The following is a 27,381-nucleotide window of genomic DNA, read 5'->3' as shown; positions in this document are numbered from 1 at the left end:
ACAAATGGATTCTGTTGTCTGAATTCAGGGCTGTGATTACGTTTAGAAGGCTGCCTAGGATTATGATGGTGATAATCTGCATGCTCACCCTTAAGACAAACCGATGATCCTTCTGGTGATGGTGATCTTGATCTAGCAGGCTTAGGATATACTTTCATACTCTGTAGCTCTTTAATGATCTCATCAATTCTGTTCTGCTGACTTTTTGTTTGTAACTTGTCCTCACCATGTCTCACTGACTTAATTTTGTCATAACGTGGATCTCCTTGATCTCTTGTAGATGTTACTCCTTTACTGTGTAACAATGAACTCAATGAGGTAGAGGTTTCATCCTCAGTGTTACTGATCAGTCATCTTGGTGATTGAATTGTATGAGATGGCAATGAAGGATGCATTTCAGAGAGTAGTTTTATGTTACATCTTAGCTGCTTATTCTCCTCCTCAAGATCTTTCAGACACATATGTAGTACTTTTGGAGAGGGGTAAAGATTCCTTCCATAGGCAGGTAAATAGGCACTATCAGGTGATGCACCTCCTGTGGACCCAATTACTGGTTCTTCCTCATCGGAGTGGTCTAGTGGTATTTGTAAAGTTCTTTGCACTGGCACATGATCAACCTCATAATCAACAAGGCAACTTGAGGGGTGTACTCTACGACGTTGGCTGAACTGTTGCATCACAAATATCCTCTCTTACTGTGGACATTATTACAGCTCTAGAAGTTGCAGTATCCGGCTCGAAGGACCATGTGAAAGAGTGTACCGTTTGAGCTATACTATAAAGGCACTTAGGTGCTAATTACTATCAGTTTGCAACCACCAGAGACTGTCCGATTGAAGAGGAGATATATCAATGCACCACTCACAGACCACTCTTTGTAGAAAAATTAACCTTCTTTATTCTTCACACACTGATGTTTATATGTACAGATTCAGTGAAGTAGTTTCAAGGTATGTAGATATGTGTGTGTGGTTTATTTGATGCACGCACACATGATACAATTAACAACATTAGCAAAGAACATCTTTGATGAACTGGGATTATCCACAGTATCAAGATCAATGGCACATGAGGTACAACAGAATTGCAGCATAACTACTGGGTCCTTAGCATATAATGGGTCCTAGTTATAGGTAAGCAACTGACTGCCTAATCAAAAATCCTAATAAGGATGTTATAGTTACATTGCCACTAGATGGTAGTACGAACTTATTCAACTGGCCCTCATTCTAATACAACCATGGTTAGGTCAGTGTAGCTAGTCTTAAATAATAGTAATAATAAAAACAAATGATGGTATTTATGAAAAACTAAATATACTAGATGAATCTCATCTTGAAACTTTAACTAAAAATGAAACAGTTGATATAAAATGAGGTCTAATAGATTCTACCTTTAGTTTATTTCACATGAAACTATAAAATTGTGTCAAAATATAACTTTTACTCATGAAAAATCGATGTACACTCACCTAAAGGATTATTAGGAACACCATACTAATACTGTGTTTTACCCCCTTTCGCCTTCAGAACTGCCTTAATTCTACGTGGCATTGATTCAACAAGGTGCTGAAAGCATTCTTTAGAAATGTTGGCCCATATTGATAGGATAGCATCTTGCAGTTGATGGAGATTTGTGGGATGCACATCCAGGGCACGAAGCTCCCGTTCCACCACATCCCAAAGATGCTCTATTGGGTTGAGATCTGGTGACTGGGGGCCATTTTAGTACAGTGAACTCATTGTCATGTTCAAGAAACCAATTTGAAATGATTCGAGATTTGTGACATGGTGCATTATCCTGCTGGAAGTAGCCATCAGAGGATGGGTACATGGTGGCCATAAAGGGATGGACATGGTCAGAAACAATGCTCAGGTAGGCCGTGGCATTTAAACGATGCCCAATTGGCACTAAGGGCCTAAAGTGTGCCAAGAAAACATCCCCCACACCATTACACCACCACCACCAGCCTGCACAGTGGTAACAAGGCATGATGGATCCATGTTCTCATTCTGTTTACGCCAAATTCTGACTCTACCATCTGAATGTCTCAACAGAAATCAAGACTCATCAGACCAGGCAACATTTTTCCAGTCTTCAACTGTCCAATTTTTTTGAGCTTTTGCAAATTGTAGTGGAGATGAGTGGTACCGGTGGGGTCTTCTGCTGTTGTAGCCCATCCGCCTCAAGGTTGTGCGTGTTGTGGCTTCACAAATGCTTTGCTGCATACCTTGGTTGTAACGAGTGGTTATTTCAGTCAAAGTTGCTCTTCTATCAGCTTGAATCAGTCGGCCCATTCTCCTCTGACCTCTAGCATCAACAAGGCATTTTCAGCCCACAGGACTGCCGCATACTGGATGTTTTTCCTTTTCACACCATTCTTTGTAAACCCTAGAAATGGTTGTGCGTGAAAATCCCAGTAACTGAGCAGATTGTGAAATACTCAGACCGGCCCGTCTGGCACCAACAACCATGCCACGCTCAAAATTGCTTAAATCACCTTTCTTTCCCATTCTGACATTCAGTTTGGAGTTCAGGAGATTGTCTTGACCAGGACCACACCCCTAAATGCATTAAAGCAAATGCCATGTGATTGGTTGATTAGATAATTGCATTAATGAGAAATTTAATAGGTGTTCCTAATAATCCTTTAGGTGAGTGTATATGTATAATTATGTATATTGAATTTTTCTCCTCAGTGCTGTTTGGCATGTCAGGGGTGCCTTCTGTTTCAGAGATTTTACTTGACTTCCTCCGTAACGCTTTAAACTAGAAAAGTCTCACTAGAATTTAAATTGGTCACATCAGTTTTGAGGTCTGCACTCCGAGATATCGAAGGAAGCCCGGTTGTTGCACGCCAGACGCCAGAGAGAAGAGCAGATCATGATCGCGAGCTCGTTACACTCGTGCAAAAGTGCAGATGAGAATCCTTTACCTGATTGCGAGATTATCATTAAATCTACAGACCTGAACAGGGTATCACTGGGGCGGCTGATGAAATATCTTCAATGGGAGAACCATAGCATTGTTCTTTCCCTGCTGTCCACGACCCAGAAACATACTCACTTAAGTCAGACCCCCTCACCTCGTCTCTCTCTGACATTTTCTGCACTGCATGTGTGCGTTTCTGCTCTGCAAGTTGACGAGTCTGACAGGCAGTCGAGGAGGAAATGAGATGCGCATGCGCAGGTGAGATTCTCCGTCCTGTTGCATTTTTTTCTCAATCCCATAGATAAGCAAATGTACATAATATGAAAACCATCAATTTTCATACCATGGTATACCACTGCAACCCTACTTGATACACAATATAACACTATTATAATCCATCTCTGCCCAGACGTAAACCTTTTACTTGTGTTGTGTGAGGACGCGGTAGAATGTGTGCTTCTTCTATCGTTTCACTTTGACTCGGTTAAGCTCGGGTGATGACGGTAGGATGTTTCCTTGCTCTGTTGGCGGGCAGTACGGCCGCTGATTCTCTGAGGGTTGGCAGACATATCGGCGAAGTTGACTCGGTTGAAGGAAGAGAAATCATCTTAATTTCTGCAGGAAAAAGGGTGAGATGCGTTCCTACAGGCCGAAGTCAGGATTTATGACTGTACTGTATGTAGGCCTGCCTTTGTCTCCTATCTGAGTACATGAGACCCAACACTAATTTTAGTCAATTCAAACACTAGACACAACCTCAAATTATGAATGATGGGCTTTAATAATGACATCAGAAGTATGTTAACACACAGCAGGCAAGTCAATATACACTTGAAATAATCAGTTTAACAAAATATTGTATTATTTATCTTATCATTAAAATGGGGGAAGAGGTTTTGCAGATGCAGGACACCATACTGGGACCCAAGAGCTGTTGATGAGCAAGATTAGATGCCAATAGAGCTGAACAATTAATTTTTCAAAGATCACAATCTCGATTAAATATTAAGCAATTTCGGATTCGGGACTTAAAATCTGACGGTAGCATTCGGGCTGGGAAGGCTCGGACCACACATCTCGGGTACGGGTTTAATTTTAAGACCCCTGCAGACCTCTACTACTTAGGCGAATCTTTCCATGTGTATGTAGATTACTTAATTGGCTGAAATTCTTCCCACATGAAGAGCATTGGTATGGTTTCTCTCCGGTATGGATTCTCTCATAAATATTTTGGATTTGTGGCTGAGTGAAAGTCTTTTCAAAGTGTGAGACAAACTTGGTTTCCTTCCCCTTGTCCCCTCCCTCATCCAGGTAGACAGGGATGACCTGCCAGCAGATGGAGGGGACCATGTATTTTCAGGGTTTGTGGCGCGGTGATCGCGTAGTGGGCTAAAGCACAGAAACAGTAAGCAGAAGGTTGATGGCTTGATTCCCACAGCCACCACCACTGTGTGCACTGTAAGTCACTTTGGATAAAAGCGTCTGCCAAGTATATCAATGTTTTTCCAGTGTGAGCGCTTGTAAGGTTTTTCTCCAGTGTGAATTCTCTCGTGTATTTTCAGGACATGTGATCGAGTGAAACTCTTTCCACAGTGTGAGCACTTGTAAGGTTTTTCTCCAGTGTGAATTCTCTCGTGTATTTTCAGGTCATGTGATCGAGTGAAACTCTTTCCACAGTGTGAGCACTTGTAAGACTTCTCATTTGTGTGATTTTTCAGGTGTTTTCTTAAGTTTGTATCCACAACAAATGTTATACCACACTGATCACTTTCAAATGGCCTTTCCCCAGAGTGACAGTGGAGATGATCTTTAAAATGGCCTACAGATGTTAAACTTTTTCCACACTGATGGCATGTGTAAGGGCTCTCTCCTGTGTGAACTCTCATGTGTGTTTTAAGATGAAATTTATATGTAAAATGTTTTCCACACCGAGAGCAAGTGAAAGTATTTTTGGCAGTTCTTCGAGACTTTTTTGATGGACAATTCTTTTTAGTCTTTGAACAACTCAAATAATTTTCTCCAGTTTTGAAAATATGAACTTTCTGAAATTTCTCATCCACTTCATTCAGATCTTGAATATCCTCATTCACATTCATCAGGTCTAAAACACAATAAGAGGGACAAATGTTAAAGACATGTTTTTAAGACACCAATTTAATTTAATACAGTAACTGCATTTCATGATTATGGTCTAGATTGAATTAGCCTCAGTCACAGAAAAACAACATGAAGTTGAACACAAATGAATGATTCTTATGAGCCAGCTCTGTTGAAACTACAGCGCAAAACACACAGTGCTTCCAGTATAGTCTGATGAATAAATTATTTTTCTCAGTGCACGCTTGTTTTGAGTTGATACACGGTGAGTACAGACGCCACAACTTGAAAGGTGCAAGTTGATACAACTTGAATGAAATAATTTTTATTGCTACCAAAATGTCATAAAAATGTTTTTTTTCATGAATCAAACTACATGTTTATTATAAAACAAAATTGTTGTATCTTTTTAGAAATGAAGACGTCTTCTCTGCGTACACAATAGATGTAGAACGTTGCTCTGAGCCACTGATCCAGAGTCAGCTTTTCTCATCCTATTCTCCTACTTACGGGGAGGTGTCTCACAGAGCAGGTCGGCTGCACAAGTCAATGAACTGAGCGAGTATTTCACCCCGTGTATCATGTTGTGGACAGTGGAAGACTAGTCTTATAATCCCTCCGCTTAAATGCGTTTACTGATTTTTTGCACATTTGTACTCCTGATTTCTTGCAACACAGGAACTGTAGAGGTGTACAAAAGCAACGGGTTATTTTTTTTTTTTAAAGTAACTCCGATATTATGGTCTAAAATAACAAATATTGCGTTACTTGAAAAAGTAATCTGATTACGTGACACGTTACTTTTAGCGCATAACCTCCTACACTTGTAAAAACCAAAACCTGTCAAGACTCGAAACCTTTGATTTCTTGAAATGTGCCGATGGACTAGCCCATATTTTCTATTTTCAAACAGGATTATCAAATGTGAATAAATGTTGTTGTATCATATGTTATATTCTCCTGGCAATAAAAATTAAAGAAAACGTGAACAGAATTATTCTTCATGAAAGCAGCAAATTAAATATTGTAAAATATTTTTAATAAGAATTGCAATTTTCTATTCCATGAATTAGACGAAGTATAATTTGTATAATATTTGTCTCAATACATGCGTTTGAGTTTTACATGACATGCTATGCAAATGAAAACTGTAGATTACATGCTTTGTTATTAGTTATCTGTCTAGTATTTTATTAGTAGTTAATATTTGCTATTAACCTATGTTGCCCCAAAGCTGAATAACATTGATTATTTTTCCCCCAGCTATAAAGGGCACCTGCACACAGTGTGGCCAATCATTTACATTTATGCATTTGGCAGAAGCTTTTATCCAAAGTGCACTTAATACAGGGACAATCCACCCAGAGCAACCTGGATTTAAGTGCCTTGCTCAAGGACACAATGGTGGTGACGGTGGGGATTGAACCAGCAACCTTCTAATTAACAGTTATATGCTTTAAAAAAAAATCATGTACACAAGTATTCCAAATCTTTGCCAAGACACTTAAAATTGAGCTCACGTGCAGTTGATTGGACATGATCTGGAAAGGCACACACCTGTCTATATAAGGTCCCACAGTTAACAGTGCATGTCAGAGCACAAACCGAGCCATTGAGTCAAAGGAATTGTCTGATGACCTCTGAGGTACTCTTCCTCCCATTGCTCGCTAGATAGCATCAATGTGGTCGAGCCACTTCCACTTTTCCTTGATGGTTCTGTAGTCACATTTATGATTTTTTTATTTTCCCTAACTGTTGGTAGGTCTGGTGGTAGCCGTGTGTGGCCAACAGCTGAGACACTTCCTGAAAGACTTTCCATTTTGTGTCGTTTCGTTTGTCGCTAATGAGAGGAATGTCTGCACCTCATTTATTGAACACAACGTGGTTTTGCGCACAGCCATTTCTTTTTACAATTTGAAAGTCGAGTGAACAAATGATACTGCTATCGCTGTAGCCAACTTTAAAACTAGTGGGATGATGTCCCGTGTAGCAAATCCAGTGACACTTGTAGTGACGATTCTCTCTGACCAATCAGTGATCTGCAGGGCTTTGACATCACATGTAGAATCGGCACGGCTCACTTGGAACCTCGACCGAGGTGGTACTAAAAAAAGTATCCGGTACCAGGTACTATCCACAGTGGAAAACTCCCCAAAAAGCGAGCAGAGTCTAGTTGTACTGGGCAGTGGAAAAGCCCCACAAGTTTGTTGTATCTAGGACTTATGGTTTTTGCTGAAAAAACACTTTTAAGGCAGAAAACAGAATAAGAAAAAATCAGTACAAAAACATTAGGATTAGAGCACCTTTGGTGCTTGGCCCCCTAATTAAAAGACATGGTGCGACAGTTTTTAGCATTTTCTTTTTCTTATGTTTCTGCACTTTTTAATTATGCTGTACTAAACTGATTAATGACTGATGTATTCCATCCTGAAATCAGAGACTTTCCCTTTGAAATCTGAATGCAACTAGATCACACAATATAATAAGAAACATACCAAAAGGAATAAAATCATCATCGCTCTGTTGTTTCACTGCTGTGGATTCTCCTCTCATCTTCATCAGGTTCCTGCAGTCCAGCAGCTTCACTGAACACATCTTCATCTTCAATGGTATCTGCAGCATCTGCTGTTTTCCAGCGTTACAGAGAGAAGTCAGAGACTCTGTGGGGGTTTGATCATCATCACCATCTTCTCTCTGTTGTTCCTCTGCTGTGTTTTCTTCATTTATCTCCTCCAGCTTCACTTCAATCTTCACAGGTATCTGCTGTTCCTCAACTTTACAGACAGAAGCCAGAGACTCTGAGGAGGTTTGATCATCATCATCTTCTTCTCTCTGTTGTTCCTCTGCTGTGTTTTCGTATTTTATCTCCTCCAGCTTCACTTCAGTCTTCACTGGTGTCTGCAGCATCTGCTGTTCTCCAGTGTTACAGACAGAAGTCAGAGACTCTGTGGAGGTTTGATCACCCTGATTACCAGCTGTAGAACAGAGTAAAGTGAGCTGTGAGTCCTGTGTCTCTCTGGATCTCTGTTCAGAGAGTTTGTCCAGCAGTCGCTGTGGTGTGGACTGATCTCTGCCGCTCCACACTGAATCCTGACATTCTGTGGAGGTCCCATCAGTCACACACACTGAAGATTGACAGGAAACCTTTTCCAGCTCCTGACAAACACAACACAATCACATCTGTACCGTTCATCATATCACATCATTTGAAAGCTTACAATCTCAACTTTAAGGATGAAATGAATGTTTAACCTGTAACCTGTCGTCTCTCTCCATCAGTTTTGACTTCAGTGACGTCACCTCTTTCTTCAGCTGAGATATCCAGCATCTTTAAGGAAATCATACAGTTAAAAATTAAGAGATCACAGCAAAAATTATCAGTTTCTCTGGATTTACCATTTATAGGTATTTGTTTCAGTAATGAAAATGTCTGTTTTATTCTATAAATTACTGATAACATTTCTCCCAAATTCTAAATAAAAATATTGTCATTTAGAGCATTTATTTGCAGAATATGAGAACTGGCAGGGACGGATTAACCACCGGGCTGATTGGGCCGTTGCCCAGGGGTCTCTATTATAAATCCACATAAATGTCAGCCTTATGTGAAATACCATTTGTTTGGCCACACGCGTGTTGTACAACAGCAGCACGAGCAAGTGACTGTTGGGACAAGCTCAGGGAATCTGCGTCTCACAGGTGCAGTGCGTTTATTTGAAGGACTACAGAAAACAGCATCTGATTCACAAAACGCTTCCAAACACAAAGATAAGGTGCAGTTTACCCTGGCTGTGTACAAAGCTGATGGTTTAAATTCATATAAGCAACAGAATTCGTGCAACAGTATAAAGGACTTTAAAATGTTTAAGTCCTGCATGCATTTAATGATAAGGAGAAAGTAGGGTTGTGATGGCTGACCAACATCACGATGTCGAGCCACCATCGTGATGCCACGCCCCCTTTTGCGAGTCTTGCTAGTGTGACTCACTAATCCAAGTCTCTTCTATAGTTAACCTAAAAACTTTGCAGGGATTGCTCTGTAAATTAAATTGAGAATATAACTAATGCATATATGTATATGCCAGAGACGTGACGTGTTAGTCTGTGAAAATACCGTGTCAGGCAGGCTACACAAATATTGATCTTGACATTGTTAGCTTCTTGTCTTTTTTTTTACATGTCTTACACTGTACATTTAGATTAAACTATTTTATGTTGTAGGCTACTAGAAAATAGACTTTATTAATTAATTATTAGTAGTTGTGTCTCAGAAAATCTTGCTCATTGTCACATAGCTCTTTACACTGAAGCGGCAGTTTAAGATAAACCCAGACCAGCGAACGTCAAAAACTTTTGTCTGGTTAATACTTTCAAAGAAACATTTCCTTGGCCATCAATCCATAATGTCAAATCAAATGAAAGAAACAAGGTGAATATGAATAACACACATTTATTAAAACATAGAAGAACAACAAATAAAACAAGAAAACGGAACAACACTCAGACCGAAACTCGGCATTAACATTTCACTTATAATTAGCAGCACAATTAACTTCAGCACAGGCTACAAAATAAATTATGTTATTGAAATATTGTAAAGTGGTCATATGAACTACACAAATGAACGTTTAAAGAAGTTGCGTAAAGAAGTCTACTATCTTTCACCATAGACCATGTTTAAATTTCGATGTTTCTGGCCAGAAATACCAACATATTCACTTTATCTGGTTTTAATAAGCTGCGGATTGGAGTAACTACACTACCCGCTGTGCTGAAGACCCGCTCTGATGGAGTACTGGTAGCACATATGCACAGATATTTCCGTGCTAATCTTGCCATGAACGGAAACCTTTTGTCGTTCGTTTTCCACCAAGTCAGCGGGTCCTCTTCCCCATCAATGGCCATTTCCTGCAGGTAGTCATTTCTGCCTCGACCTTTTGTTCATTGAGTAAAATAACGAAATTATTGTTTTTAAGTGGAAAATAGTATTTATGTAAAGAGATATATTAAAATAAAAAGTGCACAACTCTTCTTAAGTGAAAGTTAAAAAAAAATGCTTCACGTGTCGTGCAACCTACTGATAAAGCGCCGACGAGTCATTAGTTGGGTTAGTAAAATAACGAAATTATAATTTTTCATATCATTTTTGAAAATTATATGAAATTATATTAAACCGCCACCCCCCACCGACGATATCATCGTCCATCGCGATGTTTTACTGTCAACATCGTCAACTGCCAATTTAGGGGACATCGCCCAACCCTAGGAGAAAGGTGCCTTAATACATTAACCATGTCTCGAATATTCATATTCACACGTGAACTGCCATCATTGATAAGAAACATGTCTAAACGACTTGCCTCCGGTAAAACAACTGGCATCTAAAACATCAAGAAACACACAATTAACTGCCAAGTACCGGGCGGAACAATATCCCAGTGACTACTATGAGTCTGGCCAACAGCTTTTCTGTAAGTTTTGCCAACACACTATTGACTGGACTCGTAAAGATACCTGCAATGACCATCTAAAATCGAGAGTCCATCTCAAGGATTTTGTTGCAATGTGTGCAGAGACGGACATACCGCTTGAGAAAATGAGGAAGATGCGTCCCTTTCTTTTGAAGCATTGCAAACAGGGAGGCGCACTACCAGAAAACGAAAGTAGCCTGAGACAGATTCACCTGCCGCGCGTCTTTGAACAACACATGCAAAAAGTCATGCAAGAGATCCGCGGAAAGAAAATCGTCATTGTTGTCGATGAAACTTCAGACAACCGAGATCGGAGTGTCCTCAACATTAAATAGGTGAGTGTTTATTAAATTAGCATTGGCTTTTATTGTAGTAAATCGATTGTAGGTTTAACAATGCTAGGTATTCTATAACTTTGATTTAGCTCATTATAATTCATGTACATTTCTAATATTAACACCTAAGGCACATTAGTCTATTTGGAAGAAGTATTAAGTATTTTTCCAATTTGTTTTTATTTAATTCAACAGGTAATGAAGGAAAATACTTTCTAACTGATGTGATCTTCATGGAGAGCTGCAACTATTCATCATTTTCTCAGGCAGTGCAGCAGTCTCTCCACAATAGTCAGGTGAACTTAAATGACATTCTGGCTGTGGTAACTGACAATGCATCATATTGTCTTAAAGCCTACAAAGATGTATTGAAGGGTCTAATGCCTAACAGTGTGCATGCAACCTGCTTGTGCCATGTCATCAATTTGGTGGGAGAGACCTGTCAACACTACAATTACTTCAGCGAGGTCACAGCTTTAGTGATGTGAGTGAAATCTGCTTTCTTCAAAAAACCGGCAAGAAAGAGGAGATGACTGTTGACAATAAAGGAGGCTGTGAAGGTACCTCCTGAGCCAGGAAATACAAGATGGAATAGCTGGTTCGAATCAGTTCAGTACCATGCTGACCATGTCCATCTCTACAAGGAGTTTTTTATGGCTGAGAATTCCTCCGCTCAGGCAGTTAGAAACATCCTAGAACTGCTTGATACAGATGACAAGCTAGAGGCCCTGCAGGTGAAGCTGACCTTCATCTCTGAGGGATGTGGCAAACTAGTTACAGCTCTGAGAGTGCTTGAGGGCACCCACACTCCCCACAGCAGTCTCTGCTTATAACATCATTTAACAAGCGCTCTTCTCTCTTAGGAGTTCTTTTTCAGTTTTTTTTGTGATTTACATCACCCCTCCTGAGCAGGGAGGACAATTTATAATAAAAATAAATTAATATATATATATAGTTGCACCACCTGTTCTTAAGTCAAGATTTAACTAGTAGTTCGTAAGCTTCTCTTGGAGGTAAGGCTGTTGAAATTTTAGTCTCAAAAAAATACAAAAATAGTATTAATAATAATAATGTTTATGTAACATAACAATATGTTGGCTTTCTCAAGCAACATAGTTATGTCATCTTGAAGCATGTTAGGTTTGGAAAACCATCAGTCAAAATTACATTTGGTTTATTGGTCACTATGTTTGTTCGCTATTCCAGGATTAAGTTCATCCATATACCGCTTAAAATTATATTCCTGTAAAAAAATAAATGTCGACATTACAAATTTTCGAGCATTTTTGAGCGTCGCCAGTCAGAGTTTGTGCTCCAAAAACAAATGTTCCGTCACTCGGATGGATATGAGTTGTAAAGGTTCCGACATGGTTATTTTTATCCGTCATTAGTTGCTTTTTCATTATTTCTCCATTGAGAGAGAGACAGACAGACGCGCGCACACACACACACACACACACGCACGCACACACACACACACACACACACACACACACACACACACACAATATATATATTGTCAAAAAGTTGATAACGCCATCCTACCCGTGTTAAAGGGAGAAAAAGACACATCGAAAAATATAAAAGATTGGGCACGTACCGAAATAAGTTCCTCTTCTTTTTTTGGGTGTTTTATGGCGGTTTAACAAACTTAACTTGTTGGCAAACAAACGATAGGTGCATTCCCGCCACACCGAAATAAGTTCCTCTTCTTCTTTGGAGTCATTGGCGGTTTGCAAAACAGCTCTTGATGCTTTACCGCCACCTACTGGACTGCGGGATAAAAGTTCTAAAAAACGTATTCATGATTCATTATATTCAGTATGTGTGTGTCTGGGTAGGGTTGCACCAACTGTGCATAAGGTCTCACTTAATTTGACACGTAAAGTTCACACTAAGGGATTAGTAACTACTAGTTAGTTTGTAACTAAGTCGGTGCTTAATTTGGTTGCACCAACTGTTCTTAAGACAAGACTTAACTAGTAGTTCGTAAGCTCTTCGTAAAGTAGTCACATAATATGATGTTTACCTGTATTTATCCAATGAACAGCCTTCATATTTGTACACAGATGTGTTAAAAAGCCATCCGTTTCAGTTTTATTTTGTTACAGTTGATGTTTAAACCTTGTTTGCTCACGTAACTGTCAGCTGTCATAAATTATATCCCCATTAAAATATGAAGCGTAATAAAAGTAGATTTAGATAAATGGTATATTTGCCCTGTGTAAATAACAATATATAGGAACTGTATCTGAAATAAATAAGAGGTGATAAATAAAAAAATACTGATACAACAGTCTGGAAAAATAGACATTTGTTCATTTTAATATCATATATATATTTTGAATGTGTTGACACTTGACACCGGCGACACACCCTGAAAACTGCACCATTAGATCTGCTTCAAGCATAAAAGTTTGTTTTATTCTTCTCTCTCTCAAATGTAAACGAGTGTAAATATCAACATCATACTGTATGTCGAAAAGATTGATGCCATAAAATATCAGTCTGCTTTTTTATTCCAGCCGTTAATCATTTATAAATATTTAGTTTATATGTAGAGTTATGTCCTACCTGAGTTTAATGTGCAATACTCAAATATTTAGTAGTGCATAAATTGTGACTAAGTGCCCATTTACGTCACAACTAGGCTATGTCGTAATTTACGTATAGCTGGTGCAACCGGCCCCTGGTGCTGAAATGATCAAAACCTTATTACAGTTACATTAGTGACATCAGACAACACACCTTATTCACAGCATCACAACTCATTTTTAATGAGATCAACAGAGAAATGTATTTTAAATTTAACTGAACAGAGAACTAAACTGTCCCAAATATGCTACATGTGTCTCATGTCAGCAGAAGGAGCGCCCTGTCCCGTGCAGTCCCATAAAACGCTGGATGGTCACTGAACCTTTTGATGCTTACATACATGGCCGTTACTAGTCACAGGAGAATTAGGTGGTTGCCTCGGGCAGCACCATAGCTGAAGGGGTGGCACGGTCAAAAACGATCAAGGTGGACAACATTGTTTACTCTACATTATTTTACTGAAGTGTCTAAAAGTTCTGCACAGTACTGTAAATCCACACACACAAACATGTTTTCTAAATTAATACAAAGACCTTCCTGAAGTGTCCTTTTCTCTTTTGTGAGAAATTAACAAAAATTCGAGAGCGATTTTTCCGGGTGCCCCTCGCAGAATGCGAAACACCAAAAACACAAGAGGAATGTGAAAGTGATTTCTCTGTTTCTCATCCACACCTATCACATCGCTTCTGAAGATACGGATTTAACCACTAGAATCTTATGGATTACTTTTATGCTGATTTATGTTTGTTTGTTTAGCTTTAAAATGTTGCCACTCATTCACTTGCATTGTATGGACCTACAGAGCTGAGAAATTCATTCACATCTGGGGTTGCATGAGGGTGAGTAAATAATGAGAATTGGAATTTTTGGGTGAACTATCCCATTAAGGGCTCTTGTCAGATCTGGATGAATGTGTCAATATGAAGAGAGGTTTGGAAACATTTCTAATAATTATTACAGTGAAAACATGAAAATGTCCCACAAGGACATTATATATAATGCTGAAATATAATGCTTTCTTTCGCCATTTCATAGCTTTTAAAGTCCTGTGTGGATTCTTATTTCAGTGTAGTTACAGTATTTAGATAATTAGTTCTGAACAGCAGTACCGCCGCGCTCTAAATGCAGAGTACACAACCTACGTAGGGCACCAACCCTGATCGTGGAACACTTGCTGTGTCTGAAACCGCCCCCATCCACTAGATAGTGCACTATTTCTAATTTTTGCTATTTTGTAGGAATGTCTGAATACTGAGTGAGCCACTCCTTCCCTAATTTTGTTCACTCATTCTTACCCACAATGCACTCTAACTTCAAGTGTACATTTCAAGTACACTCGATGACTGATAATTTCCCACAATCCACCACGGGGAAGACGTATGAGCTGGGAGTTCACTGCTTCCTTCACTCCTGCAATGCTTTATTTGATTCTGAATGTAGTAAATAACTTTTTGACAAATCATTACTGGATTAATATTACATATAGACAAAACATACAGATACATTTTAAAATGTACTCTTTATTTGATCAAACTTGTTTACTCTTTATATTAACACACAGTATATATTAAAAATGAGAAACAGAAGGAAGATTGATTTATTTATTGACGTTTCTGCACCTTGACAGTCTCATCACGCGCAGCTGTAAACTTCTGCTCTCATAAAAGTCCCATTCAATAATCTCTCAATAAATTACACATTAATTCAAATTAAACCCAATAATGTAATGGCAGTAACGCCACACATTGTAAAGAAGTATGTATTAGAAATTTACTTGAGTGAGAGTAAAAAGTACCCACTTTTAGACATACTCTTAAAGTACATTTCCCCCAAAACGTTACTCAAGTAAATGTAACAGAGTAAATGTAACGCGTTACTACCCACCTCTGATGGCGAGCCAACCGAACTAGTCTGTAACCTGTGAATTGAATCAATTGTGCCATTAAGTGGGTAAGACAATTTTATTAATTCAAAAGAGTCGATTACCGGAGGGTTGGCGGACATATCGGCGAAGTCGACTCAGTTGAAGGAAGAGAAATCATCTTAATTTCTGCAGGAAAAAGGGTGAGACGCGGATTGCTCAGCGGCCTCCTTCGGATCCGTCAGTGTACTCGTTGGAACACAGAGAAATCTCGGCTTGTCCAGGGAGATGGAGATTGTATGGCCAAAGTTCAGGTATGTACATTATTTCCTTGGACAACGAGGCTACACCTGGGAGACGCAGGGCTGCAATTACACGTGGTGCAAACTGTCACTGGAAGCAAAGCTTAGAAGGATCTCTGAGGTATTTTACTCTCGATGATGTCATGGATGAAGAGTGTGTTCTGTTGTGCATTTCATCTAACAGGAGTTGAGAGTTCAATCCTTCACAATTACATACATAGGTGTAAAGTGAGCAAGTCTTGATGGGATCTGTAGTCTGTTTGGTCTCCCTTTGTTTTGTGTTATCAGGCTTTGAGTGTTCCTACAGGCCGAAGTCAGGATTTATGACTGTACTGTATGTAGGCCTGCCTTTGTCTCCTATCTGAGTACATGAGACCCAACACTAATTTTAGTCAATTCAAACACTAGACACAACCTCAAATTATGAATGATGGGCTTTAATAATGACATCAGAAGTATGTTAACACACAGCAGGCAAGTCAATATACACTTGAAATAATCAGTTTAACAAAATATTGTATTATTTATCTTATCATTAAAATGGGGGAAGAGGTTTTTGCAGATGCAGGACACCATACTGGGACCTAAGAGGTGTTGGTGTGCAAGATTAGCTGCCAATAGAGCTGAACAATTAATCTTTCAAAGATCACAATCTCGATTAGGTATTAAGCAATTTCGGATTTGGGTCGGGGCATAAAATCTAACGATATCATTCGGGCTGGGAAGGCTCGGACCACACATCTCGGGTACGGGTCAGGTTTAATTTTAAGACCCCTGCAGACCTCTACTACTTAGGCAAATCTGTCCATGTTTATGTAGATTACTTAATTGGCTGAAATTCTTCCCACATGAAGAGCATTGGTATGGTTTCTCTCCGGTATGGATTCTCTCATACATTTTTTTGGTTTTGTGGCTGAGTGAAAGTCTTTTCAAAGTGTGAGACAAACTTGGTTTCCTTCCCCTTGTCCCCTCCCTCATCCAGGTAGACAGGGATGACCTGCCAGCAGATGGGGGGGGTCATGTATTTTCAGGGTTTGTGGCGCGATGGTCGTGTAGTTGGCTAAAGCACAGAAATAGTAAGCAGAAGGTTGATGGCTTGATTCCCACAGCCACCACCACTGTGTGCACTGTAAGTCACTTTGGATAAAAGCGTCTGCCAAGTACATCAATGTTTTTCCAGTTTGAGCACTTGTAAGGTTTTTCTCCAGTGTGAATTCTCTCGTGTGTTTTCAGGGTTGGCGAGTTTGTGAAACTCTTTCCACATTGTGAGCACTTGTAAGGTTTTTCTCCAGTGTGAATTCTCTCATGTATTTTCAGGTCGTGTAATCGAGTCAAACTCTTTCCACAGTGTGAGCACTTGTAAGGTTTTTCTCCATTGTGTATTCTCTCGTGTGTTTTCAGGTGTGGTGACTGAGAGAAACTCTTTCCACAGTATGAGCACTTGTAAGGTTTTTCTCCAGTGTGAATTCTCTCATGTATTTTCAGGTGTTCTGTCTGACTGAAACTCTTTCCACAGTGTGAGCACTTGTAAGGTTTTTCTCCAGTGTGAATTCTCTCATGTATTTTCAGGTCGTGTGATCGAGTCAAACTCTTTCCACAGTGTGAGCACTTGTAAGATTTTTCTCCAGTGTGAATTCTCTCGTGTGTTTTCATGTTATGTGAGTGAGTGAAACTCTTTCCACAGTGTGAGCACTTGTAAGGTTTTTCTCCAGTGTGAATTCTCTCATGTGTTTTCATGTTATGTGAGTGAGTGAAACTCTTTCCACAGTGTGAGCACTTGTAAGGTTTTTCTCCAGTGTGAATTCTCACATGTATTTTCAGGTTTTTTGACTGAGAGAAACTCTTTCCACAGTGTGAGCACTTGTAAGGCTTCTCATTTGTGTGAGTTTTCAGGTGTTTTCTTAAGTTTGTATCCACAACAAATGTTATACCACACTGATCACATTCAAATGGCCTTTCCCCAGAGTGACAGTGGAGATGATCTTTAAAATGGCCTACAGATGTTAAACTTTTTCCACACTGATGGCATGTGTAAGGTCTCTCTCCTGTGTGAACTCTCATGTGTGTTTTAAGATGAAATTTATATGTAAAATGTTTTCCACACTGAGAGCAGGTGAAAGTATTTTTGGCAGTTCTTGGAGACTTTTTTGATGGGCAATTCTTTTTAGTCTTTGAACAACTCAAATAATTTTCTCCAGTTTTGAAAATATGAACTTTCTGAAATTTCTCATCCACTTCATTCAGCTCTTGAATATCCCCGTTCACCTTCATCAGGTCTAAAACACAATAAAAGGGACAAATGTTAAAAAAAGAAATTAAATTGAACCCTAATTTAATAGCAAAAAGTACATTTTTATAATATTTTTGATATATTACACCAATTTAATTTAATACAGTAACTGCATTTCATGATTATGGTTTAGATTGAATTAGCCTCAGTCACAGAAAGACAACATGAAGTTGAACACAAATGAATGATTCTTATGAGCCAGCTCTGTTGAAACTACAGCGCAAAACACACAGTGCTTCCAGTATAGTCTGATGAATAAATTATTTTTCTCAGTGCACGCTTGTTTTGAGTTGATCCACGGTGAGTACAGACTCCACAACTTCAAAGGTGCAAGTTGATACAACTTGAATGAAATAATTTTTATTGCTACAAAAATGTCATAAAGATTTTTTATTTCATGAATCAAACTACATGTTTATTATAAAACAAAAATGTTGTATCTTTTTAGAAATGAAGACGTCTTCTCTGCGTACACAATAGATGTAGTACGTTGCTCTGAGCCACTAATCCAGAGTCAGCTTTTCTCATCCTATTCTCCTACTTACGGGGAGGTGTCTCACAGAGCAGGTCGGCAGCATAAGTCAATGAACTGAGCGAGTATTTCACCTGTGTATCATGTTGTGGACAGTGGAAGACTAGTCTTATAATCCCTCCGCCTAAATGCGTTTACTGATTTTAAGCACATTTGTACTCCTGATTTCTTGCAACACAGGGACAGTAGAGGTGTACAAAAGCAACGTGTTATTTTTTTAAATGCAACTCAGATATTATGGTCAAAAATAAAAAATATTGAGTTACTTGAAAAAGTAATCTGATTACGTGACACGTGTTACTTTTAGCGCATTACCTCCTACACTGGTTGTAAAAACCAAAACCTGTCAAGACTCAAAACCTTTGATTTCTTGAAATGTGCCGATGGACTAGCCCATATTTTCTATTTTCAAACAGGATTATCAAATGTGAATAAATGGATGTTATCGTATCGTATATTCTCCTGGCAATAAAAATTAAAGAAAAGGTGAACAGACTTATTCTTCATGAAAGCAGCAAATTAAATATTGTAAAATATTTTTAATAAGAATTGCAATTTTCTATTCCATGAATTAGACGAAGTATAATTTGTATAATATTTGTCTCAATACATGCCTTTCAGTTTTACATGCTATGCAAATCAAAACTGTAGATTATATGCTTTGTTATTGGTTATCTGTCTAGTATTTTATTAGTAGATAATATTTGCTATTAACCTATGTTGCCCCAAAGCTGAATAACATTGATTATTTTCCCCCAGCTATAAAGGGCACCTGCACACAGTGTGGCTATTCATTTACATTTATGCATTTGGCAGACGCTTTTATCCAAAGCGACTTAGTGCACATATTACAGGGACAATCCCCCCAGAGCAACCTGGAGTTAAGTGCCTTGCTCAAGGACACAATGGTGGTGACTGTGGGGATTGAACCAGCAACCTTCTAATTAACAGTTATGCGCTTTAAAAAAGTATTCCAAATCTTTGCCATGACGCTCAAAATTGAGCTCAGGTGCATCCTATTTCCACTGATCATCCTTGAGATGTTTCTACAACTTGATTGGAGTCCACCTGTGGTAAATTCAGTTGATTGGACATATTTTGGAAAGGCACACACCTGTAAGGTCCCACAGTTAACAGTGCATGTCAGAGCACAAACAGAGCCATTGAGTCAAAGGAATTGTCTGATGACCTCCGAGACAGGATTGTGGAAATGGAAGAAGTTTGGAACCACCAGGACTCTTCCTAGAGCTGGCTGTCCGGCCAAACTGAGTGATCGGGGGAGAAGGGCCTTTGTCAGGGAGGTGACCAAGAACCCGATGGTCACTCTGACAGAGCTCCAGCATTTCTATGTGGAGAAAGGAGAAACTTCTAGAAGAACAACCATCTCTGAAGCACTCCGCCAATGAGGCCTGTATGGTAGAGTGGCCAGACAGAAGCCACTCCTCAGTAAAAGGCACATGACAGCCTGTCTGGAATTTGCCAAAAGGCACCTGAAGGACTCTCAGACCACGTGAAACTAAATTCTCTGGTCTAATGAAACAAAGATTGAACTCTTCGGCCTGAATGGCAAGACTGGGGCGAAGGGTCGTTGTCCTGTTGGACGATGAACCTAAGCACACAGCCAAGATAACAAAGGAGTGGCTACGGGAAAACTCTGTGAATGTCCTTGAGTGGCCCAGCTAGATTCCAGACTTGAACCCAAATCTCTGGAGAGATCTAAAAATGGCTGTGCACCGACGCTCCCCATCCAACCTCATGGAGCTTGAAAGGTCCTGCAAAGAAGAATGGGAGAAACTGCCCAAAAATAGGTGTGCCAAGCTTGTAGCATCATACACAAAGACTTGAGGCTGTAATTGCTGCCAAAGGTGCTTCAACAAAGTATTGAGCAAAGGCTGTGAATACTTATGTACATGGGATATTTTAAGTTTTTTTATTATTAATACATTTGCAAAGATTTTAAACAAACTTCTTTTACGTTGTCATCATGGGGTATTGTTTGTAGTATTTTGAGGTAAATTATGAATTTAATCATTTTTGGAATAAGGCTGTAACATAACAAAATGTGGAAAAAGTGAAGCGCTGTGAATACTTTCCGGATGCACTGTAAACACATAGTGAAAAGGACTTAAATATTTATATTTATAAGTTTCTCACCCAAATTATTGAATTGCTTTATAAGAGATTAAATGAACCACTGGAGTCATATGGATTACTTTTACAATGATTGTCTGTGCTATTTTTTTTCTTTTTGGCACTTTTCCACTGCACGTTACGGTTTGACTCTACGCTCTCTCGGTTTACTTTTCTTAAGCTTGCTTTTCCACTGCAGTTAAGTGAAGCTTTCAAGCAGAATATAGAGTTAATGTGCCATCCTCCATCATGGACTCCAACAACGCCATGACTGAGTCCAAGGTACTCTTCCTCCCATTGCTCGCTAGATAGCGTCAATGTGGTCGAACCACTTCCACTTTTCCTTGATGGTTCTGTAGTCACATTTATGATTACATTTTTTTTACTTTTCCCTAACTGTTGGTAAGTCCGGTGGTAGCCGTGTGTGGCCAACAGCTGAGACACTTCCTGAAAGACTTTTTCCATTTTGCGTCGTTTCGTTTGTCGCTAATGAGAGGAATGTCTGTACCTCGTTTATTTTACACAACGTGGTTTTGCACACAGCCATTTCTTTTTACAATTTGAAAGTCGAGTGAACAAATGATACTGCTATCGCTGTAGCCAACTTTAAAACTAGCGGGTTGATGTCCCGTGTAGCAAATCCAGTGACACTTGTAGTGACGATTCTCTCTGACCAATCAGTGATCTGCAGGGTTTTGACGTCACATGTAGAATCGGCACGGCTCGCTTGGAACATTGACCGAGGTGGTACTAAAAACCGGTACTATCCACAGTGGAAAACCCCCCAAAAGCAAGCAGAGTCGAGTTGTACTGGGCAGTGGAAAAGCCCCATAAGTTTGTTGTATCTAGGACCCTTTGCTGAAAAAACACTTTTAAGGCAGAAAAAAGAATAAGAAAAAATCAGTACAAAAACATTAGGATTAGAGCACCTTTGGTGTTTGGCCCCCCAGTTAAAAGACATGGTGCGACAGTTTTTAGCATTTTCTTTTTCTTACATTTCTGCACTTTTTAATCATGCTGTACTAAACTGATTAATGACTGATGTATTCCATCCTGAAATCAGAGACTTTCCCTTTGAAATCTGAATGCAACTAGATCCACTTGTGAACGGATCACACAAAATAATAAGAAACATACCAAAAGGAATAAAATCATCATCATCTCTCTGTTGTTTCACTGCTGTGGATTCTCCTCTCATCTTCATCAGGTTCCTGCAGTCCAGCAGCTTCACTGAACACATCTTCATCTTCAATGGTATCTGCAGCATCTGCTGGTCTCCAGCATTACAGAGAGAAGTCAGAGACTCTGTGGAGGTTTGATCATCATCATCATCTTCTCCTTCTCTTTGTTGTTCCTCTGCTGTGTTTTCTTCATTTATCTCCTCCAGCTTCACTTCATTCTTCACTGGTATCTGCTGTTCCTCAACTTTACAGACAGAAGCCAGAGACTCTGTGGAGGTTTGATCATCATCATCATCTTCTTCTCTCTGTTGTTCCTCTGCTGTGTTTTCGTATTTTATCTCCTCCAGCTTCACTTCACTCTTCACGTCATTATCATCTTCATCACACTGTTGCTTCTCTGCAGTGGTTTCTCCTCTCATCTTCATCAAGTTCCTGCAGTCCATCAGCTTTACTGAACACATCTTCAGAGACTCTGTGGAGGTTTGATCACCCTGATTACCATCAGTAGAACAGAGTAAAGTGAGCTGTGAGTCCTGTGTGTCTCTGGATCTCTGTTCAGAGAGTTTGTCCAGCAGTCGCTGTGGTGTGGACTGATCTCTGCCGCTCCACACTGAATCCAGACATTCTGTGGAGGTCCCATCAGTCACACACACTGAAGATTGACAGGAAACCTTTTCCAGCTTCTAACAAACACAACACAATCACATCTGTACCGTTCGTCACATCATTTAAAAAATTACAATCTCAACTTTAAGGATGAAATGAATGTTTAACCTGTAACCTGTCGTCTCTCTCCATCAGTTTTGATTTCAGTGACGTCACCTCTTTCTTCAGCTGAGATATCCAGCATCTTTAAGGAAATCATATAGTTAAAAATTAAGAGATCACAGCAAAAATGATCAGTTTCTCTGGATTTACCATTTATAGGTATTTGTTTCAGTAATGAAAATGTCTGTTTTATTCTATAAATTACGGATAACATTTCTCCCAAATTCAAAATAAAAATATTGTCATTTAGAGCATTTATTTGCAGAATATGAGAACTGGCAGGTACGGATTAACCACCGGGCCGATTGGGCAGTTGCCCAGGGATCTCTATTATAAATCAACATAAATGTCAGCCTTATGTGAAATACCATTTGTTCAGCCAAACGAGTGTTGGACAACAGCAGCGCGAGCAAGTGACTTATGGGACAAGCTCAGGGAATCTGCGTCTCACAGGTGCAGTGCGTTTATTTGAAGGACTACAGAAAACAGCATCTGATTCACAAAACGCTTCCAAACACAAAGGTGCAGTTTACCCTGGCTGTGTACAAAGGTGATGGTTTAAATTCATATAAGCAACAGAATTTGTGCAACAGTATGAAGAACTTTAAAATGTTTAAGTCCTGCATGCATTTAATAAGGAGAAAGGTGCCTTAATACCCTAAATATGTGCACGGTAAACTGACAAGAGTTCAGGGAATAATGTGCATAGTGAGCTATGAGCCTAAATAGCATCAATTCCCCTTTGCAACCTGAACTTCATCAAAATGTCGATTTGTGAAAACACTCAATGCAGCGCAACAAATGGTGAAACAGAACACAAGTGTCTAGAGATGCATTAATAAATATTGAACTTATTTTTAAACTAGCAGTGTCTAAATAAATGTGACAGTCTTGCACAACAAATTGTAAATCAGAACGCAGATGGAACACAGGTGTTGAGTGTATTCACATATATTAAAGTTATCTTAAACTATGTGTGTCTAAAAAAAACTCAGCTGCTCAATAAGATGAAAATATAGCTGCAAGCAGCAATGCGATTCCTCCTAAAAATGGCAAATCATTTAAAATTGATCAGTAGATAGTTGGGATTAAACCCTCCCAATGGAGGAATCCAAAAAACATGTCTTTCTGTCTTAATCTTAAACTAAAGGTTTTCAGTGTACAGTAAAATCCATCATGCCGTACCTTATAGATCCTTGAGGCTTTTTTGTTCCCAATGAGAAATGAGGTATGTATATTAAGTTTCAGAAGAAATGAATAAATGGGGTGGAAATGTCATCACTTTGAACATAGGACATTTGGGCATGGCCTGTAGCGTCCCCTAAGGGCGAATGTGGGCCATTCTTTGCACAGTACTTCAGAATGATGTCATCTTGAAAAATGTTAGGTTTGAAAAACCATCAGTCAAAATGACATTTAATTTATTGACACATATATATTGAGGCATTGTATGCATTTACATAAATACGCCCCTTTCAGCCATTTTGTGTTGTATTAATTTTTACTAAGTAACAAATTGAAAGACATCAATTCTACACATGGGTACCAAATTTCAAGTCAATTGGAGCTATGGTTAAGGGGAAGATTTTTGTCGGTTTCCCAAATTTTCACTGTACAGGAAAATCTATCATGGTGGAAATTATGGGTCCTTGAGGCTTTTGTTCCCCATGAGAAATGAGGCATGTACACCAAGTTTCAGAAGAATTGGACAATTGGGGTGGAAATGAAATAATTTTGAAATTATTTGGGTATGGCCTGTATCGCCCCCCTATGGGCGAATGTGAGCTATTCTTTGCATAGTACTTCAGAACTAGAAAAAAAAAGTTTGTCAAGACAGACTTTGATGTTGGCTTGAGAAAGGCCGAACCTTGAACCAAGACTGGAACTCGATGATAACAATAAAACAAGATCACTTCAAAAATAGGAAATATATGCAATTACTTGAAAATTATTGAAGCTCTCCATGTCATTATTCCACATACAGCATTCACTAAAATTTTCACTTTGTCCTAAGACTTCATTTTATGCATTGTACAAATAAGTGAATGTTAAAGGGATATTTGATCATTTCCTCACCCTCATGCAGTTCCAGATGTGTATGACTTTCTTCTGCAGAAATTGAATGAAGACGTTTAGAAGAATATCTAAGCTCTGTTGATCCATTCAATGGAAGTAAATGAGAAGTGGTGAGAAAAAAAATCAATAATTAAGTCATTTTTACTATAAATCTCTACTTTCACTATCATAAGTGCTCTTCTCTCTTAAAGAGTTCTTTTTCAGTTTTTTTGTGATTTACATCACCCCTCCTGAGCAGGGAGGACAATTTCTCATAAAAATAAATAATATATATTAGTTGCACCACCTGTTCTTAAGACAAGATTTAACTAGTAGTTCGTAAGATTCTCTTGGAGGTAAGGCTGTTGAAATTTTAATTTCAGGAAAATAGTATTATTAATAATAATACGTTCATGTAACATAATATGTTGGCTTTCTCAAGCAACATAGTTATGTCATCTTGAAGCATGTTAGGTTTGAAAAACCATCAGTCAAAATTACATTTGGTTTATTGGTCACTATGTTTGTTCCCTATTCCAGGATTAAGTTCATCCATATACCGCTTAAAATTATATTCCTGTAAACACACACACACACAGACACACACACTCAAAAAAGTTGATAACGCCATCCTACTCGTGTTAAAGAGAGAAAAAGTCATATTGAAAAATATACATACAAGATTGAGCACGTACCGAAATAAGTTCCTCTTCTTTTTTGGGGTGTTTTATGGCGGTTTAACAAACTTAACTTGTGGCAAACAAACGATATTCCCGCCACACCGAAATAAGTTCTTCTTCTTCTTCGGAGTCATTGGCGGTTTGCAAAACAGCTCTTGATGCTTTACCGCCACCTACTGGACTGCGGGATAAAAGTTCTAAAAAACGTATTCATGATTCATTATATTCAGTATGTGTGTGTCTGGGTAGGGTTGCACCAACTGTGCATAAGGTCTCACTTAATTTGAGACGTAAAGTTCACACTAAGGGATTAGTAACTGCTAGTTAGTTTGTAACTAAGTCGGTGCTTAATTTGGTTGCACCAACTGTTCTTAAGACAAGACTTAACTAGTAGTTTGTAAGCTCTTCGTAAAGTAGTCACATAATATGATGTTTACCTGTATTTATCCAATGAACAGCCTTCATATTTGTACACAGATGTGTTAAAAAGCCATCCGTTTCAGTTTTATTTTGTTACAGTTGATGTTTAAACCTTGTTTGCTCACGTAACTGTCAGCTGTCATAAATTATATCCCCATTAAAATACGAAGCGTAATAAAAGTAGATTTAGATAAATTGTATATTTGCCCTGTGTAAATAACAATATATAGGAACTGTATCCGAAATAAATAAGAGGTGATAAATAAATACTGATACAACAGGCTGGAAAAATAGACATTTGTTCATTTTAATACCATATATATATTTTGAATGTGTTGACACTTGACACCGGGCGACACACCCTGAAAACTGCACCATTAGATCTGCTTCAAGCATAAAAGTTTGTTTTATTTTTCTCTCTCAAATGTAAACAAGTTTAAATATCAACATCATACTGTATGTCGAAAGGACTGATGTCATGTAAAACATGAGCTCATTGATGCCATAAAATATCAGTCTGCTTTTTTTATTCCAATCGTTAATCCTTTATAAATATTTAGTTTATATGTAGAGTTATGTCCTACCTGAGTTTAATGGTGCAATACTCAAATATTTAGTAGTGCAGAAATTGTGACTAAGTGCCCATTTACGTCACAACTAGGCTAAGTCGTAATTTATGTATAGCTGGTGCAACCGGCCCCTGGTGCTGAAATGATCAAAACCTTATTACAGTTACATTAGTGACATCAGACAACACACCTTATTCACAGCATCACAACTCATTTTTAATGAGATCAACAGAGAAATGTATTTTAAATTTAACTGAACAGAGAACTAAACTGTCCCAAATATGCTACATGTGTCTCATGTCAGCAGAAGGAGCGCCCTGTCCCGTGCAGTCCCATACAACATTGGATGGTCACTGAATCTTTTGATGCTTACATACAAGGCCGTTACTAGTCACAGGAGAATTAGGTGGTTGCCTCGGGCAGCACCATAGCTGAAGGGGCGGCACGGTCAAAAACGATCAAGGTGGACAACATTGTTTACTCTACATTATTTTACTGAAGTGTCTAAAAGTTCTGCACAGTACTGTAAATCCACACACACAAACATGTTTTCTCAATTAATACAAAGACCTTCCTGAAGTGTCCTTTTCTCGTTTGTGAGAAATTCCATCCCCAGATAGCACATGTACATCTCTGAGATGTCTATTTTAGATATTTTTATCTGGAAAGCACTGCAATCTAAGGTGATTTTCACACTGGGGACATTTGCTACTGACCGAATTCGAGAGCGATTTTTTCCGGCGCCCCCTCGCAGAATGTGAAACACCAAATACACTAGAAGATTGTGAAAGTGATTTCTCTGTTTCTCATCCACACCTATCACACCACTTCTGAAGATACTGATCTAACCACTAGAGTCTTATGGATTACTTTTATGCTGATTTATGTTTGTTTGTTTAGCTTTAAAATGTTGCCACCCATTCACTTGCATTGTATGGACCTACAGAGCTGAGAAATTCATTCACATCTGGGGTTACGTGAGGGTGAGTAAATAATGAGAATTGGAATTTTTGGGTGAACTATCCCATTAAGGGCTCTTGTCAGATCTGGATGAATGTGTCAATATGAAGAGAGGTTTGGAAACATTTCTAATAATTATTACAGTGAAAACATGAAAATGTCCCACAAGGACATTATATATAATGCTGAAATATAATGCCTTCT

The 27,381-nt window shown here is 38.8% G+C and overlaps 2 protein-coding genes across 2 annotated transcripts in view; one reads left to right on the top strand and one right to left on the bottom strand.

Annotated features, from left to right (window-relative positions):
- LOC127618950 (uncharacterized) overlaps positions 1-27,381 on the top strand; it is a 435,826-nt gene that overhangs the window by 282,811 nt on the left and 125,634 nt on the right.
- Positions 16,385-27,381, bottom strand: part of LOC127618908 (zinc finger protein 845-like) — a 58,570-nt gene continuing 47,573 nt past the window's right edge. Inside the window, exons 8-10 of the mRNA XM_052091609.1 lie at positions 22,084-22,176; positions 21,682-21,993; positions 16,385-17,868 (exon numbers count right to left, since the gene is read on the bottom strand). Of these exons, the coding sequence (XP_051947569.1) occupies positions 16,727-17,868; positions 21,682-21,993; positions 22,084-22,176 (1,547 nt within the window). The 3' untranslated portion in view covers positions 16,385-16,726. The remainder of the gene's footprint in view (positions 17,869-21,681; positions 21,994-22,083; positions 22,177-27,381) is intronic.

Source organism: Xyrauchen texanus, chromosome 25 (assembly GCF_025860055.1).
Source record: "Xyrauchen texanus isolate HMW12.3.18 chromosome 25, RBS_HiC_50CHRs, whole genome shotgun sequence".
In the NCBI taxonomy this organism is placed as follows: Eukaryota; Metazoa; Chordata; class Actinopteri; order Cypriniformes; family Catostomidae; genus Xyrauchen; species Xyrauchen texanus.
Note: the sequence above shows the minus strand (reverse complement) of the source record. Positions and strands in the feature narration are given on the sequence as shown.